At 37.7% G+C, this 18,815-nt stretch overlaps 1 protein-coding gene across 5 annotated transcripts in view; it reads left to right on the plus strand.

Moving 5' to 3' along the window:
* Positions 1–18,815, plus strand: part of INVS (inversin) — a 125,388-nt gene that overhangs the window by 71,204 nt on the left and 35,369 nt on the right. For all 5 annotated transcript variants that reach the window (XM_014543225.1, XM_005870658.2, XM_014543224.1 and 2 more), the window contains exons 5-11: positions 1,638–1,805; positions 2,593–2,773; positions 5,242–5,351; positions 7,206–7,377; positions 13,415–13,570; positions 13,963–14,192; positions 16,192–16,298. In XM_014543225.1, the coding sequence (XP_014398711.1) occupies positions 1,638–1,805; positions 2,593–2,773; positions 5,242–5,351; positions 7,206–7,377; positions 13,415–13,570; positions 13,963–14,192; positions 16,192–16,298 (1,124 nt within the window). The remainder of the gene's footprint in view (positions 1–1,637; positions 1,806–2,592; positions 2,774–5,241; positions 5,352–7,205; positions 7,378–13,414; positions 13,571–13,962; positions 14,193–16,191; positions 16,299–18,815) is intronic.

Here is an 18,815-nt window from a genome sequence, read left to right on the forward strand (position 1 = left end):
CCTGCCAGCCTGGTTGCCCCTAACTGCTCTCCCCTGCTGGCCTGATCACCCCCAACTGCCCTCCCCTGCAGGCCTGATCACCCCCAACTGCCCTCCCTTTCAGGCCTGATCACCCCCAACTGCCCTCCCCTGCCGGCCATTTTGTGGTGGCCATCTTTGACCACATGGGGGTGGCCGTCTTGTATGTTGGAGTGATGGTCAATTTGCATATCACTCTTTTATTATATAGGAATTTTACCAGAGTAAAAAAAGAATTACTAGAAAAATAAAAACAAAAATATAAAAAATGCAACCCCAAATTTTTTACTCTTAGATTTAACAGACATAATATTACATTTCAATAAATACATTCAGAACAAACATTACATGGGAAAAGAAAAGAATTACAGAAATTGCACATGTTGTTTACTGAAAATATAGTTATAGGCAATTCATTGCTATTGTATTTGTGACTTTTTTTTGTTTTGCAGTTATTACTAAATAAAAGGTAGTAAGTTAAATAGTGGCTCTTTATATTAAATGCCTATAGGTACACTCTGAATGAATACCATCCTACATAATAAAAGCCTAATATGCAAAGTGTCCGACCATTTGTTTGACAGTTTGACCAGTCGCTATGACGCACACTGACCACCAGGGGGCAGATTCTCAGACCAGTAGGTTAGCTTGCTGCTGGGGTCCGGCCAATCAGGACTGGGTGAGACAGGCCAGACATGCCCTGGAGCCCTCCCATAATCCCTCCCCAGCCCCAATCGTGCACCGGCAGGTACCTAGGCCTAGCCTGCACCCTCTCGCAATCCGGGACCCCTTGGGGGATGAAGGAAAGCTGATTTCGGGTATACATAAAGTGTTTATTGTGACAAATGAGCTTGGTTCCTGCTGTTAGATGACCTTATTCTAGATTGACTTGATGACAGTGCTACTTTTGTCTTCTTAATAAATCTCTTGGCAGAGAAAGCAGTCTTACTATGGTATGTTGATGAGAATGAAGAAGAGATTTTAAAGTAATGTCAGCCCATTTAGGATGTTCATTTTTAACTTTTATCTGAAATAAAGCAAATCTTGCTGTATTTTCCAAATGTATCTTTTATCAGTAACTAGGTCTAACAATTTATCATGTAAAATTATAGCTAAATTTATTCTTTGACATAAGAAAATAATTCCAGATCTATGATTTCCTATGCATGGATTTTTTAATAATAAAATTCAAAACATTGTGTCAAATTATGAAGTAGCTTGATACAATATGAAGACCATCACTTACTTTGTTGACAATTATTCATAATTTATTGGGCTGCTTTTCTCTTTCTCAGTATTATCATTCCTTAGTTTCTGATTACCTGAATGCCTGCCATGAAAAGGACAGCAGATGTGGAGGCAGACTGCCCGTGTTAAAATCTCAGTTTGGTCACTTACTACCTTTATGTCCTTGAGCAGAATACTTATCCTCCTTGTGCTCAGTTTCCTTATCAATCGTGTGCAAATTCAAGGGCACTTTCTCCCAGAATTTCATAACAACTACATGAGATAAAATACATAAAACTCTTACAACAGTGCCTGCTACACAGTAAAAGCCTGGGAACAATGGGTCATGTATTGTTACTGTTGTTACTATTTTAAGAATCTCAATTTTGCAGCAAACAGCTCTGCATTGGAGTGCCTACTACAACAACCCTGAGCACGTGAAACTGCTTATCAAGCATGATTCCAACATTGGGATTCCTGATGTCGAAGGCAAGATCCCACTTCACTGGGCAGCCAACCACAAAGATCCTAGCGCTGTGCATACAGTGCGGTGCATTCTGGTGAGTACCACGGTGCTGCTAGACCCGGATGGCCTTTCTAAAAACTATAAATTAAAACAACAGAGAAATTCCTTTTATACCTATAAGGGGAAAGTGTAGTAAACTTGATAATACTAAATGGTTAATTTGCCAGCATTTGGGGAAATAAAACTTTTACACATTGTCATGTATGTGTTCATTGGAACAACTATTTGAAGAACAGCTTAACAATTCCAGCTTAGTAATTCCCCCTCTAGGTTTCTAGTCTAGAGAAACGTATGTGCTACAAGCGGACATGTAAAGGAAGTGTGTTCATTGCAGCATTATTGTTAATAGTGGGAAAATGTAAATAACCTAAGTATCCTTCAGTAGGAGAATGGGTAACTACATTGTGGCTTAAAGATTAACTAGTATCAACATAGATACCCCAAAATATAGTGTTGAAAAAAAATTGCCAAAGGATATGCAGTGTATAATGCATAAGTGTAAATATTTAAAAAACACACATACAAAATTTATGTATTGTTTATGGTTGTATACATAGGGAGCAGAGAACAAAACATACAGCTTTAGCTCAATCCATACCAGATACACAAGCACAAAATATTATACCTATTCAATCTAGATAGTCCGTGAATGGTATTTATTATATCTTTTCTATACTTTTTATGGTTAAATATGAAAATAAAATTGTATCACTTTACTATGCTGAGAGAGAACATAAAGTTTAGAAAACTACTCAGTTAATATGTCAAATGTGTTTTATTGAGGATATATGTGTCTGAAATCTCTGGTTCCTTAAAAATAGGATGCTGCTCCAACGGAGTCTTTACTGAACTGGCAAGACTATGAGGGGCGAACACCTCTTCACTTTGCAGTTGCTGATGGGAACATGACAGTGGTTGATGTCTTGACCTCATATGAAAGCTGCAATATAACATCTTATGATAACTTGTTTCGAACTCCACTTCACTGGGCAGCTCTACTAGGTGAGTTGAATGTGAATCAGAAGATGAACAGTAGGAGGAACTGTGTGAGTATAGGAAACTTTTTCTATGCCTTCTCTTTTCCTAACTCCCATCTTCCATTTAATTATTTATATTTCTAATTATGTGGCACCATTTTACACCTAAATCCCTCTATTTATGCTTAAATTTTAATAATATGTGTTCTGTCATATATTAGTTTTCATTTCAACATCATGTCTTTTAATTTATATATATAAAAGCCTAAGTGACCATTATGACCAGTCGACTGAACGACTGGTCGCTATGATGTGCACTGACCACCAGGGGGAAGACACTCAATGCACACTGGTGGTCATTGTGCTCCCACAGCCAGCTCTCACCGCTGGCCAACCTCCCATTGTCCCTCTGCCTGACCAGCTGGCCCGATCGGCCCCAATCAGGACTGGGCAAGACAGTCCCCAATCAGCCCAATTGCTGGCCAGGCCAAGGAACCCCACCCATGCACGAATTTGTGCAGTGGGCCTCTAGTTTTTATCATAAAAGTAATGCACATTTATTGACAAATACCAATGTAAAATAATCCTCTTTTCACATTCAATGCCTTAATTTGGGGGGAGGAGAGGTTTAAGTTTATGTTTGTGCTAATACAATCATATTTGATTTTTTTCTTTATATTTTCCTGATATGCCTTTTACTTAACCTTTTTGGGTATCACTTTCTTTAGATGAGAGAGTACATATATGTGTCTGATTTTGGGGTCAATCTGAGAGTCTTTCTCTTTTAGTGCAGGAGTTTTACATAGTTATTCTTATATATTATTTGCTATTTTTTCTGCTATTCTGCTCTTTGATTATTATTGGTATTTTTGTTTTTAATTTGCTTTTGTTTTTCTGTTGTTTTTCTGCCTTTTGGTGTGTGGATTAGGTTTGTTGTTATTTGGTTTTGAATTGCCTAATGTTTCAGGAGCCTATTTAAGTTTTATTAGTGGTTACCTTTAAATTGATCAAAAGCTTTTTAAGCCTCAGTCAAAGTCAAGAGCAAAACTGCATATGTTCATTCCAATCTATTTAAAATGAGGAACTTAGCACACTTTTATTGCTCTTTTAGTATTTGTTAATATAACCGGAGGTTTTTTTCCCAATTATTATTGTGGTCTTATTTTTTAAATTATTTAATTAGAGTTTATTTCCATGTACAGATTCATCCCTTTTTCCTTTTCTTCTGCATTCTGGGAGGACTTCACAAACTTGTCTCCATGTCATTAAATTGACTTTTTGTTCCATAAGTTCTGCTTGTTTTCTGCCTCTTATAGATTATAGTTTGATTTCCTTCTCTCATCCATATTTCCTTTTATCTCTGTCTAGTTCCCTTTTTACTTCCTTCCATTACCTTTTCATTCCAGTCCATTTTCTTCTTAGGATATTCTGTTTTGTTTCATAGAGGCCATCTCTTTGTACTTAGTCGAAGATGCCAAGCAGTTTCCTGAATTTTCCTCTGGATCCTTCTCTAGATCACTTTCTGAGGTATGCTCTTCATCTTTCTGGTGGTGTTTTATCCTTCAGACAAGATAGGATGTGTTTCAGTTGACCACAGGGCGTAGATTGCCTTTGATCCTGCTTTGTTTGTGTGCTGGAGAAATCCATCTCCAACCACAGCTGGAGAGCGGGGCGATGAGCACAGTGCTCACGAAAGTCCTTCCTCCTGCCTGGCTTTCGTGCAGCGTGTCCTTGCCCTGCTAATGTGGCGTCTGCTTCGCTGCCTGGTTCTTCAGTATGCTGAAGGAAGAGGATTTGTGAAATTCAGGTTTCCTAGATACACTACTAGCAGGTTTGTTCATTCTTTGATCCTTTCTACCGTTCTTCACTTGTGGAGACTACATCCTCCAGAATGCATTGTAGAATATTTTCTGTACCACCAGCCACCTCCTCATTCCTGCCCACTTGTTTTTTGGGGATTTGAAATCATTGCTTAGATGTTAAAAGATTGGGGGATTGATAGGAGGCCTCGGAGATCACAGGAGATTATATTACAGTTTGTGCTCCCTGACAGTAGAAGAGAACAACCGTGCAGTTCGGATTGGTTGTGCAGTGGAACCCGGAGACCAGGAGCACCGATGGCCCAGTGGGGCTGGCTTCTAGTTTCTAGTGCAGCTTCCACCTTTCCCAAGGGCAGTTCTAAAGTGAAGCCAGGGAATGCAGTAAGCCGATACCCTAACATTCTTTTTTCTCAATCTGGAAACAGTAATTAATGTCATTTCCTTCCTGGTAGAAGATTTAAGTTTTTAGTGTGGTAGTTTTTGCCTTTGTCCTACATTATCATAGTATTTTAATGAGAAGTTAGAAGAGGCTGCACTGAGGGCTGCTCCTCAGAAACCATTTGAATGTTATATGTATGTGCTAGTGATTTTTCTTACCCCTTTCCTTTAAATAGATTATAAGTTAATTAACGCCCTTTGTATGTGATCGCTACCTTGTTGTGTCTGCTTTCAGGCCATGCACAGATTGTCCATCTCCTTTTAGAAAGAAATAAGTCTGGAACCATCCCCTCCGACAGCCAAGGAGCAACACCCTTGCACTATGCAGCTCAGAGTAACTTTGCTGTAAGTAAAACATGACAATTATCTTTTTTCTTAATTAAATTTTAATTTTTATATGATTGTAAATTCATAGGCAGTTGTAAGAAATGAAACAGCGAGCTCCAATGTTCCCTTCACCCCATCTACATCAATGGTAACATCTTGCAAAAATGTAATGCAGTCTCATAAACAGGAAATAGACATGGATACAACCCACTGACCTTATTCAAATTTCACCATTTACATGTGCTTACTATACTAGTATGTGAGTTTGTACAGTAATTATCTTTCAACAATTGTCTGTATTGTTAACTCTGTAATGCAAAAGATAGTCTGAGCTTTTATAAAATTGTCACATGGGAAGTTTTATGCAGTTTTTATTTTTACTGCTCAGTGTAACATTTGCCTTACTGTAAGTATACTTCATCTTTTTGTGACTTTTATAGCACTGAGGAAAACTTAGTGTTCAGCAATCTACAGCTGTCCTGAAGGCACTGTGGCAAAGCTTTGGAACTAGATAAACCTTGGCTCATTCCTGACTGTGGTATTTGCTGGCCGTGCGACTTTGCACAAATTTCTTAACCTCCTTGAGTCTTAGTTTCTTCATATGTAAACGATGTTAATTATACCTTTTCTTTCAGGATTGTTGTAAGGATTAGGGAAAATTTATGACATGTGCTTACTGTAGTCTTGGCATTGAGCAGGTACTCAAAAAATGGAACGCCTTCTTATTATTACTAGTGCTGATAATTGTGTCCTTTATATACCTGAGAAAGCAGTCATATGAATTATTGATATTTCCAAAGATATTGAATAATATTAAAAGTTCTTCACTTACCAAATTTTATAATTTACAAGGCACTTTCTCATCCATTTTGTCACTCAGTCCAGCCAGAACATGATAGTGTCTAGGCTGCTTCAGCTCCTTGAGCATGAGTGGCCACCAAGAAGCCAAGAAGTGAGCATTAAAGCAGTCAAGGTTGATTTTGATGCCTTCTACATGGTATGCATAGTGAAACCTTTGGTTTCATTAAATTATTAGAATGCTGTCATCAGCATAGTATACTTCTATCTTCCTGACCTCCCCAACTGCACCATTGAATACAATGAGTACTCAGATTGCCAAAGTCATATTTCCACCCTTCTTTCTCGCTGGTACTCACGGAACTATAGCTATAGTCCTTTCTTGCAGACATTCATAAAAATTTATTTTATTTATCACCTAGAGTTCTGGCTAACCATTATCTTCTTTTATCTTCCAAGATCTCAGAAAAAATACAAAGTAGATTTTGAAGAAGATATCTTTCTTATTACAAAGAGATAAGAAAATAAGTTGGCCTAGTCTAGTCAATCTATAAAAATCAGAACTCAATCCATGTTTCAACACAAGACTATGAGATAGAACATGTTAGCCCTATTTACATATGAAGAAACCAAGGTTCCAAGAGATTAAAAGACTTGCCCAAGATCTTGAACCCAAGTCTAGACTCCAAATTTAACATATGTACAGATACCAGTAATTAAGTAACTATGCTCATGGGACTAAGAAAAATTGTAGAACATTATGGATGTTCATTCAAAGAAATACTTGTTTGGGATAATCTGCCAATCCCAGAGATTATTTTTTTAATAATTATGCAAAATTCTAAGCTTAATATTAAGCCCATTAATTTTCTTGGACTTTATTCATTTATAAGAGGTTTTAATTCTTTTTGCAAAACAGTAACAATAACCAAAAAAACCTACAATCATTTCATTTGATTCAAAAGTAGGGAAAAATACTTTGCTTATTAGTAGAAATCACATATAACAGTTGCTTTGTTACCATAAAAAATACTGCTCTCTTGTCTCAGATTTTTAAATGAAGTTTTCTTACAGGAAACAGTTAAGGTCTTTTTAAAACATCCTTCAGTAAAAGATGACTCAGACCTCGAAGGAAGAACATCCTTTATGTGGGCTGCTGGGAAAGGCAGTGATGATGTCCTTAGGACTATGCTGAGTTTAAAGTCTGACATTGATATCAACATGGCAGACAAATATGGAGGTACAGGTAAGAACTGGTAGACATAATTGATTTTCTTTTATTCAGGCTCCAAAATGTAAGTGATGCTATAAAATGTACAACAGAACCTTAAAATCGTTGTTCCTAATAAAACATTATATGACTTTCATTTTTGCTTTTTCAGTTTAGGTTGCCAGGAGATCACTCAAGGGCCTTCTTCCTCTAAGTATTATGACCAAAATTAGCCTATGTTTCTACCAGGTGAATGTTGGCATTTGGTTTAAAACCCTGGTTGCTCCTTAAACATGATTATGGGCACTCTTCTGATTATCTTAGTGTAAAAAAGCATAAACCCATACTTTAAAACTATGCATATTTAGTAGTTATTAATTGTATTTTCAAAAATTAGCGTTATTTTAAGGAATGCACACATCTAAGTATATTCTCACCATAAGGATAGTCTCACCAGTCTCATTTAATGTGCTCTTTTCTCAGATTTAGCATGACCTCATCCTGCCATTTTAAAGATAGCCTCCCATGATTCTAGAAGCTTCAAAGCTTCAAGTCAGCTTTGCATCAAAAGCTCTTAGATGCTTCTTTCACTCTCTTTCTCTAATAAGAGAGTCCTTTAACTGTGTGCTGGTTAATAAGATAGGTACAAGGTTTTTAGCTTTCACTGTCAGCTGGAGGTCTCTTTCTTGTGTACTACATCCTACTTGCAAGTCAAAAAAGAAAAATCACACAGCAGCACAATAACACGGAATAGAATAAACACTCAGCTATGGGCTTCTCGGTGTTATGTCCTCTTATTTGTAGAAACATACCAGAGCCATTTGCATCTACTTGTTGTCCTGATTAAGATCTTTCTTTGCCATCAAAAACATTGATTCAGCACTGGGGCAAGAGTGGAGAGGGGAGTAGCTAGACCTAATAATAATCTCTCTCCTTATACCTATACCACCACACCCTCTAAATTATTTTAAAAGAGTTTTTAGGTAATATAATGTTTGATAAAAGCTTAACTTTCAAAAGTATCCTATATAATAAAAGGCTAATATGCAATTGTCCCCTCGACCAGGAGTTCGACTAGGAGTTCGATGGCGGGTGGGGCGGCTGGCCAACAGCCCGCAGCCCCTGCCCCCAGCTGGCCCAGCCCGATGGTCCTGATTGGAGAAGGCTGGCTGGACCCCACCTGTGCACGAATGTGTGTACCGGGCCTCTAGTTTCTTAATAAAGTCTCACAGTAGACCTTAAGCTTCTTCTTTTTTTAATATTAAATCGTCACCTGAGGATATGTTTTTTTAAATTTTTATTATTGAGTGAGAACGAGAGAGAAAGATAGAAGGAAACATCAATCGGTTGCCTCTCCTATGTGCCGGACTGGGGCTCGAACCCACAACCTTTTGGTTTACAGGATGATGCTCCAACCAACTGAGCCACCCAGCCAGGCAGCCTTACACTTCTTAAGAGGTATAGTTCAGATACATAGGACATTGAGTCTGTAAATGGTTTGAACATTTAATTTTCTGTCTGACTTCCATTAGAATGCAGTCTTTCACTTTATCACTAGCCTTACTTTTAGTCTAACTTTTCATGTATTTTAATAAAGTATAGATGAGAGTACTTGCATCCTTCTGACCAAACGTGTCTTTCTTATGTGCACCATGGTTGGAATTCATACCTAAATTATTCTCAGATTCATTAGTTCCCTGGGCTCTTTCTCCCTAGGGTTTTATTATATGTCAGAGATGCTTCCTGACATTTCTTGTCTGTGAAAATAGTTCCTCTCCATCATTCCTCTACAGGGTTGTTTTATCCTCCCCCTTGAGAAAAAGAGTTCTAAACTATAATAAAAAGTAAAAATATAAAAGCAACAAAATAATAATAATCATAGATTCAGATTTGCTTTTTTAAAAAAGGTGTTCTTATCAACCTCAATATACAGACATTATTTGGATCTTGATTCAAATAAATAAAGTATAAAAAATGGTAAAGCCATCAGGATAATAAGAACACTGTCTGGATATTTGATATTACAGAAGTTTTGTTAATTTGTTTAGGTATGGTAACAGGACTAACCTTTCTTTGGAATGCTGAGGCTGGGGATCTGCATTTCACCTTTGCCCACAAGGGCCCTGTTAGAATCAACCCATAGGGGACAGTAGTGGGAGATTGGAAGCTGAGTGAGCAGCAGGGGATTATATCTTCCTGTTTGCTTGCGGTTCTTGTTTTAGTTTACTGTTCCTGTGACATCACTGTAGTAAGTCTTCTTCAACACAGCAGTGATATTTCGTTCTAATGGCAATGTTAATTTCACCTTGCAGTTTTCCATCACTCACCTCAGAGCACCCTCAGCGCCCTCCTCAGACATCAGCACCAGAATCTGAGTTTCGGTTCTTCAGGGCTCCTCTTCTAAGCTGCAAATCTTTTAAAAAATTTTTTTCTCTTATAAGTGGAGAATGTACAATGAGATTGGGCCAAAGTAGAATGCAAAATATCTTTTTCTATCTGTCTTTTTTTCATTTTTAAATATATTTTTTATTGCTGATAGTATTACAGATTTTCTTTTAATCTCCTCTAATAAGAGAGTCCTTTAACTGTGTGCTGGTAAATAAGAAAGGTACAAGATTTTTAGCGTTCACTGGCAGCTGGAGGTCTCTTTCTTGTGTACTACATCCTACTTGCAAGTCAAAAACGAAAAATCACACAACAGCACAATAACACGGAATAGAATAAACACTCCGCTATGGGCTTCTCGGTGTTATGTCCTCTTATTTGTAGAAACATACCAGAGCCATTTGCATCTACGTGTTGTCCTGATTAAGATCTTTCTTTGCCATCAAAAACATTGATTCAGCACTGGGGCAAGAGTGGAGAGGGAAGTAGCTACACCTAATAATAATCTCTCTCCTTATGCCTATACCACCACACCCTCTAAATTATTCTTAAAGAGTTTTTAGGTAATATAATGTTTGATAAAGGCTTAACTTTCAAAAGTATCCTATATAATAAAAGGCTAATATGCAATTGTCCCCTCAACTCTAGTGTGGTGTCTGTCTCCTAAATGGACCCTGACTAATATAGTGGTTGTGTTTCTAAAAAACACATGTATTGCAGATACACTTACTAAAATATTTACAAATGGCCCTAGCCAGTTTTGCTCAGTGGGTAGAGCGTCAGCCTGTGGACTGAAGGGTCCCGGGTTTGATACCCGTCAAGGGCACATGCCTGGGTGCTGGGCTCAACCCCAGTAGGGGGCGTGCAGGAGGCAGGTGATCAATGAGTCTCTCATTGATGTCTGTCTGTCTGTCTCTCTCTCTCTTTCTCCTCTCCCTTCCTCTCTGAAATCAATATAAATATTTTTTAAAAAATCAATAAATAAAATATTTACAAATGGAAGGATATGATTCTAAAATTTCAATAAAAGCAATAAAAAGTGAGGGGGATTGATGGCAGTTAGAGGGAGCACAGCAAGCCATGTGCTGATAATTGCCGAAGCCAGATGATGGCTATATTGAGTTTACTGTCTTTACTTTTGAATATGTTTAAATTTTCCATAGCATAAATTTAACTTTTAAAAAATAGCACTTCTATGTAAACTTGTGGCACTTTTTCAAAGAGGAAGCAACAATATTTAAGTCTAAGGTCATTTTAAAATAAAGTAAATGCAAATACTCAGAAATGGGGAAATTCCTTTAATAAAATCGTTTGATCTATCTTTTTTACTTAATTCATGTTGTGCTGTGTGTTTTTATGTGACATTGATGTTTATCTGAAGAGTATCTATTGCATCCTTGTGCCCTATCACAGAATTATAGGGTTTCAGAATTAGCAAGCACCTTAGAATTAGTCCCGGTCCGGAGTTTTTCAGCTGTGTTCTTTGGGACAACAGGCTTTTTATACAGATGAACTGGGAGTGTGTATGCTTAAGTGGATAACCTTCTACCCCTGTTTCAGCAGAACAATTCTAATTTTTTTTATATGTTGAATGTTTTATAAAAATTTCATTTTGGGGAAAAACCATTCTTATGCTCTTAAAATGTGAAAATAACTGGAGTATCGTGCTCTAATCTGCATCACACCATTCTTCAGTACTTGTCTTTCAGCCTCTGTTCGAACAGCTCCAATATAGGGAACCCAGTGCTTTACTTTTAACCTAACTCTTCTAAAATTCTCTTCCTTATACTGAGCTAAAATTTGTCAACCTGAATGTCCCACTCTGTGCTCTCTTTACATATCTGAAGTGACAGAACTTCAGATATGTGAAATCTCACACACCCATCTGAATCTTGTCTAGGCCACACCAACTCTATCCATTTAGGTCAGAGTTCTCAAACTCAAGTATGCATAGGAATTATTAGGACTGTTGGTCGAAATGCAGATTTCCAGACGATGTGGACAGAGATCCTATTTCAAATCCTGTCAACAAGTCCTGTTGACTCCCCCTCCAAAATATATTCTAAATCTTTTTCTTTCTCTCCTTCTCCACTCCTGCCACCCTAGTTTGAGCCATCATTTTTCACCCAGTCTACTGCAATGGTTTTAACTGAGCTCCTTGCTTATATCCTAGTCTACTACAATGCATTTCCCTGAGAACAGCTAGCGGTTTTCTGTTTAAGCCATAAATCAGACAATCTCACTCACCTCTTCAACGCCCTTCAGTGTCTACCGCATGGCCACTCATGACCTGGCCTTTCCTGCCTGCCGTGGTGTCTACCACATGGCCACTCATGACCTGGCCTTTCCTGCCTGCCGTGCTGCAGCTTCCTTGCCTTCCCTAAACGCACATCCATTCTTGTCCTGTCCTGACTGTTCCCTTTGCCCCAGCTACTCTCTCTCCAGATCACCGCGTTTCTCATTCAGGTCTCAGCTTAAATGCCAGTTCCTTAGCAAAGCTTTCCCTAACCACCAGTCACTCTAAAATCAAAATATCTTCTGTTACTTCCTTCTTTAATTATGCTATTCATCACTATCTAATACTTTCTTGTTTAGGCATATGGGTCCAGTGGGTTTGTTTGTTTGTTCTAGGTACTATAGAGCCATAACACTTAGAAAGAATTGGCCCAGGCTTCTAGATAGTTAGAATTCAGCAGAATTTATAGAGTGAATTTAAATAGAATTTAAAGAGTGACGGGATGAGACAAGCACTAAAGTGGAATAACATAGCAGGGGTCAGCCCAACATGAAACTCACATATAGTCACAGCCAGTCTTTGAAACCTCTTCCAAAAGCACCAGAGAAGAGACCACATTCCATCGCAGTGTTTTCTCCAGTGCTGAGAGGAATTGCTCTTTCCTAAACTGGGCCCTGAGGAAATTGCTGACGTGTCTTTGGAGCCATATTGTATGAAAAAGGCACTCAATGCAGTAAGATGTGCGAACTCTCAGTAGCATGTGGGTAGCAGCCACAGAAGTAGCTCGTGTAACCACTGAAGGAAGGATTGATGTCTCCTGCCACCATCCCTCGGGCATATGCTTATTGAGGGGGTTCAGTGGACAGTGTTGCCTGCATCATTTAAATTATTTGTCTTCTTTGTTGTTTATCTCTCACTCTCTCAGAAAGAGGAAAAGATAGTAAAATAGTAACAGAGAAGAGGGGACAATTTCAGACCAATAGGATGCAAAGGAAGAAAATAGTGAGATGAGAAAGGGAAAAGTGTGAGTAATACTATGAATAGAAAGGAAGATAGAAATCTACAAAAGTGAAAAAGAGAATCTTTAAGATCAGATTGCATTTAGCCAAACTGATAGGGAAATCAAAACAGGAAAAGATGCATAGTTAGAATAATAAAAAGGTAAAGTTGTTATTAAAGAGTTCATCAGCCCAGCTGGTGTGGCTCAGTGGTTGAGTGTCCACCCATGAACCAGGAAGTCAGGGTTCGATTCCCAGTCAGGGCACATGCCCAGGTTGTGGATTCGATCCCCAGTAGGGGGCGTGAAGAAGGCAGCCTATCGATGATTCTCATCATTGATGTTTCTATCTCTATCCCCCTCCCCCTCCCGTCCTCCCTCTCCCTCTATCTGAAATCAACAAAAACATAACAAAAAATTAATGAGTTTATCACCTTCTCTTGCTCCCTTTTTAGCTTTACATGCTGCTGCCCTTTCTGGCCATGTCAGCACCGTGAAGCTATTATTGGAAAATAATGCTCAAGTAGATGCTACTGATGTCATGAAACATACTCCACTTTTCCGAGCCTGTGAGATGGGACACAAAGATGTGATTCAGACCCTTATTAAAGGTTAGTTATTACGAGTGCTCCTAATAGTGTCAACAATAAAAAAAAAAAAGTCACTCTCAAAATGTAGGAATTCTTGCATTCACCATTTGAAATACACAGCCTTACATAGCAGAGCCGCCTGGGTAGAGGATAGCGGGTAGACCACCCGCCTGGCATCAAGAAACACAGGGCCTACCTCTACCTATTGGTAGTTGTGTGATTTTGGCAGTTACTTCACCTGCCTGATCCTGTTTTATCTTCTGTAAAAGGGAAATGATGCCAAACCTGACCAAGGCTTATTGTAAACATCTGAAGTAGATAATATATGTGAAAGCATTCTGCTAAGCATAAAGCATATAAGAATCTGTTTGTTCTCTATGATAGTCATTTTCATTATATTCTTGCTTTTCCAGGTGGAGCAAGGGTAGATCTAGTTGACCAGGACGGTCATTCTCTTCTTCATTGGGCAGCGCTGGGAGGAAATGCCGATGTTTGCCAGATATTGATAGAAAATAAGATCAATCCAAATGTGCAAGATTACGCAGGAAGAACCCCTCTGCAGTGTGCTGCGTATGGGGGATACATCAACTGCATGGCAGTGCTCATGGAGAATAATGCAGACCCTAACATTCAAGACAAAGAGGTAGAAAGGCTGGGTCTTTTCTATATTGTCTGCTCCAAAGTGTTTAGAGTATTTTTTCTTTGTTCACTGAAATTAAGTAAAACGACAATTTGCCAAATGAAGAGATCCCCCACAAATCTGCTAATTAAAAATGATTTTTATTTGCCCATGCTCTCTTCAAGTCCTTGCCCATCTACACTAATAAAAGAGAAACATGCAAATTTATGCTCTCTTCAAATCCTTGCCCATATACCTATATAATTTAACAAAGTCATAATGGGAATAACTCTGTAACATTGTAAAGTATATATACATGGCATATGGATATGTATGTATATAAATATATGATGTGATTTTACAAACCACATTTGGTTTTGTTCACTTAAAATTATCACCAATATTTTCTTATTTGGTTTATAATCTTTTTCATAATCATGGATGTTTAACATCCCAAAGTTCTAAGAGAGTTCAATCCTCGCATAAATTCTATAGCGTAGTTACTATTATTATCCCCATTTTACAGATGAAGAACTTAAAGCTCATGGAGCCTAAATAATTACCCTAAGGGGACTACAGTGGCAGGTTGGAGGGAGTCAGGGTCCAAACTATGCCTGTTACCCAGATTTTAGAATTAAATAAGTAACTTCCTATTGCTGGACACATGTTCTTTATTACAGATCATGTTTCATTAATCACCTTTGTGCATTTAACTTTATTTATTTATATTATTACCTTGGAATAATTTCCCCTAAGTGAGATTATTGAATCAAAGAATGAATGGTATATGAATGCTTATGCTCTGGTATATACTGTTGAACTGATTTCTAAAGCATATAGGTTAATCTATGCTTCCCCCAGCTGTGTAGTAATATATTGCTTTCTTTCAATTTAGCCAATATTGACTTTTTGCTACTTTAATTACTTTAACTCCTTAAATATCCTAGTATATTATGTTTTCCAAGTCAGAAAATATATGTCCTATTAATTCCTTCAATAAATATTTATCAAGATTGTTACTATATAAAATTAACATAATGAAAAAATATAAATATGGTCCTTATACCTAAGTTATTAAAAATACATCTTTTATAATTTGCTATACCTTTTACATTTTTTACAAGTTGCCAGTTTCTTACATAAGTACTATATTAATCTACTTTACAGTTCTACTTTTATATGTCATGTTTTTATGTGTACTATTTTGGATTATCTACATAATAATCACGCTGTATGTGAATAATAACATTTTTCTTTCTTCCTTTCCATTCCTTACACCTTTCACTTCTTGTCTTAAATTATTGAACTACCTAAGACCTCCAATATAATGTTGAATGGAATTGGTGATAGTTGACATTCTTAACTCATTCTAGTTTCTCAAGGACAAAGCTTTAAATATTTTACCATTGAATATGATATTTCTATATGTTCTCTTATATTTCTACTTGCTAAGAGCTTTTTTAAAATCACAAATAGCTGTTTAATTTCTGTCATGCTATTTCTGCATATATCAACATGATAGTATTTCTGTCCTTTTTGCTGTTAATATGGTGAATTACATTGATTGAATACATTTTTTCAGATGCTAATGCCACACGATATATTTTTAAAATGTATATGTTAGTGGATTTTATTTGCTAATATTTTGAGATTTTTTCATCTATGTTCATGAGAGAGTTTGACCTATAATTTTTCTTCCTTGTATTATACTTGTCAAGTTTCGGTAGCAGGGTTACACTGACCTTATAAAAAGAGTTAGGAAGAAGTACCTCTTTTCTTATTCTCCTAATGAATTTGTGTAAGATTGGTCTTACTTCTTCTTTAAATGATGCCACATAATGGAGTGATAATTTTGGTCACTTGGTTATGATACCATCCTTTCCTCCACTGTATACTTAATATTTTTCCTTATTGTAATTAAGTAATTTTAGGAGAGAATTGCTTATTTTTTGAGTTAGTATAATTAACTATGTGTTCAAAAATACCTACTGCAGATGTACTTGATTTTTGCTCATGCTTGTAGGGAAGAACAGCTTTGCACTGGTCCTGTAACAACGGATACCTTGATGCCATTAAATTACTGCTAGACTTCGCTGCTTTTCCCAATCAGATGGAAAACAATGAAGAGAGGTGAGTCAGCTGTTGATAAAAAGAGTGTATTGTTGTTCATATCACATCCTTTCTGCCAGATTTTTTAAATCTCAAAGTTAGATTCTGGCTCAGATATAATAAGTATACTCATAAGGAAACACTACATTAAGAAATCCTGAACCAGAAAGAAAAGAGCAAAACTTCTATGCAGTATCGACTTAGAATCTCTGGATTTTAAAGCTATTCAGACGTTAGATATCACCTAGGGTCAGCTCACATTTTACAGATGAGGAAACAACACGCCTTCTTTCTGGCTGGTGGCTAGCATAAAGACAGGGGTCCTGATTGACTGGGACAAGGGATTCGGTTAGGCCAGTGGCACGTATTATATATCAAGAAGTTTCTCTTGATGAGAGGATATTATCAATTAGTGGACAAAGGTGCCACCATGTAGAATGAAAAAATGTGAAGCTAAGCTGAAAGTTCAGGATTTTAGTCTCAATACAGAATTCTTGAATAATAGGAGACTCACAGAATTAGGCTGGGGTTGTTCCCCCAGGACCCAGGCCTAATAAAAAGGACAGACACAGTGTGAAACCTAAGCAGAAGAGATTCGTGGTGGTATTGGATCTAGAGCAGCCGTGGGCAAACTACGGCCCGGGGGGCGGATATGGCCCGTTTGAAATGAATAAAACTAAAAAAAAAAAAGACCGTACCCTTTTATGTAATGATGTTTACTTTGAATTTATATTAGTTCACACAAACACTCCATCCATGCTTTTGTTCCGGCCCTCCGGTCCAGTTTAAGAACCCATTGTGGCCCTTGAGTCAAAAAGTTTGCCCACCCCTGATCTCGAGTCTAGTAATTTGTAGGTAACAACTAAGTTTGTAATCAGACATCCATACCTGAACTCCCCACCCACGTCTGTGCTTTAGATTTCATTGTTTGTGGATACTCTAGCTAGAGTGGCCCCTGCTATAACACCATCCCTACCCTTTTGGCACCACTGCCAATCCTTCCTTTTTGTCATGGACACTTTGAAGAGAAGGAAGGACTTTCTCCAGGGCAGCTGTCTTAGCGGAAACATGCTCCTCCGATCTGGGGCCAACCCCGTCATCTTCTCCACTTCTTTCAGAACCTTTCCCCATAGTTATAGCCTCCATCCATTATCTTCCAACTCTTTCTCTGCATCCAAAGTCTTCCTTCTCGCAGACTGTCTTCACTGCCTCCATTTCTTCATGCTCACCATTCATGCCATTGCAGTCTGGCTTCATCTCACGTCTCCTGAAATCTGTGTCTTTTCCTAGTTGAAAAGTGATAGTTGTCCTTTCTGTCCACTCTCATGGCCTTTCTGCATCCTGCTTCTGTTGCCTCTGCTTCTTTACCTTATTGAGACTCTATCTTCTCTAAGCTTCTGTGACAGTTTATTTTCTCTTCTGATCATCTCTGCTCCTTCTTCATTTCTTTTGGCTTCTCTTCTGTTTTTTATTTATTTTTAATATAAACATTCTTCAAGGACCGGATCTCTTCTCTCAGCCTATCTCCTTTGGTGATCTGACCAACCATTGATGCTTCGGCAATCACCTGGGTCCTGGTGGGTTCTAAAACTGTATTTCAGACTCAGGGTCTCTCCTTGCTTCACAGTCATCTCTTCATTGTCAGCATCATTGTCTAAATCAAGCTCGCTTTGACTCTTTCTGGGACTGGCGCAATGTCTTCTTGCTCTTTTCCCTCCTTTGACCTTTCCTCATTCTATTCATCGGCTTCCAAAGTAGCCTTGCTAACTCATATCTAATGTAATTGTTAATCACGTCATTCCTCTGTTCAAATGCCGTCTCATCTAAGGAGGTTGTTCTGATCCCATAGTCATGTGTCCCAAACTTCGTTCTTCCCTACACTGTATTTTTACAGCAGTTGGCACATTTCACTTTATATTATAATTTCGTGTACTCTGTCTTCCCTATTAGCAGAGAACTCCTAAGGATCGTGGTCATCTCTGTACAGTGTACAGTGCTTTTTATGAAGTGGATGCTCAGTAAATAAGTGTTGGTTGTCAAGTTGGTATTGTCTGGATCTTAGTAAGCATCGCCCTGCTTTATACCTGCATCAGAAACTTCTGGAATTCTTAGAGCACATGAAGAATTAGATAAAGCAGACTAGTATGCCTTACTTTAAGAGCAATTATATAAAGAACGCACTTTCTCTATTATAGTCATATAATAACTACAAAACAAAAAATATTTGAAGATTTAGGGGGTTGGGCATCTAAGGAAGCTGGAAGCCCAGTGGAGTCCTCAAGGCTGAGGTTGTGACATGAAAGCAGATGTGTTAGAGGGATGATTTCTCCCTCTGAAATCCTAAAACCACCGAAGGGAAGGTTTAAGAATCCTAAGAATTAGTGATGTTTTATTTCTGTAAAGCATTTATTCTATTACAGTGTTTACCACATGCCTATTATTTTTTAGGAAACAGTAAAAAAAACATTTTGTTTGCAATTCAGTTCCCATTTATCTTTTTAGGAAACAGTAAAAAAAAAAACATTTTGTTTGCAATTC

Source organism: Myotis brandtii, unplaced genomic scaffold (genome assembly GCF_000412655.1).
Source record: "Myotis brandtii unplaced genomic scaffold, ASM41265v1 scaffold320, whole genome shotgun sequence".
Taxonomy (NCBI): Eukaryota; Metazoa; Chordata; class Mammalia; order Chiroptera; family Vespertilionidae; genus Myotis; species Myotis brandtii.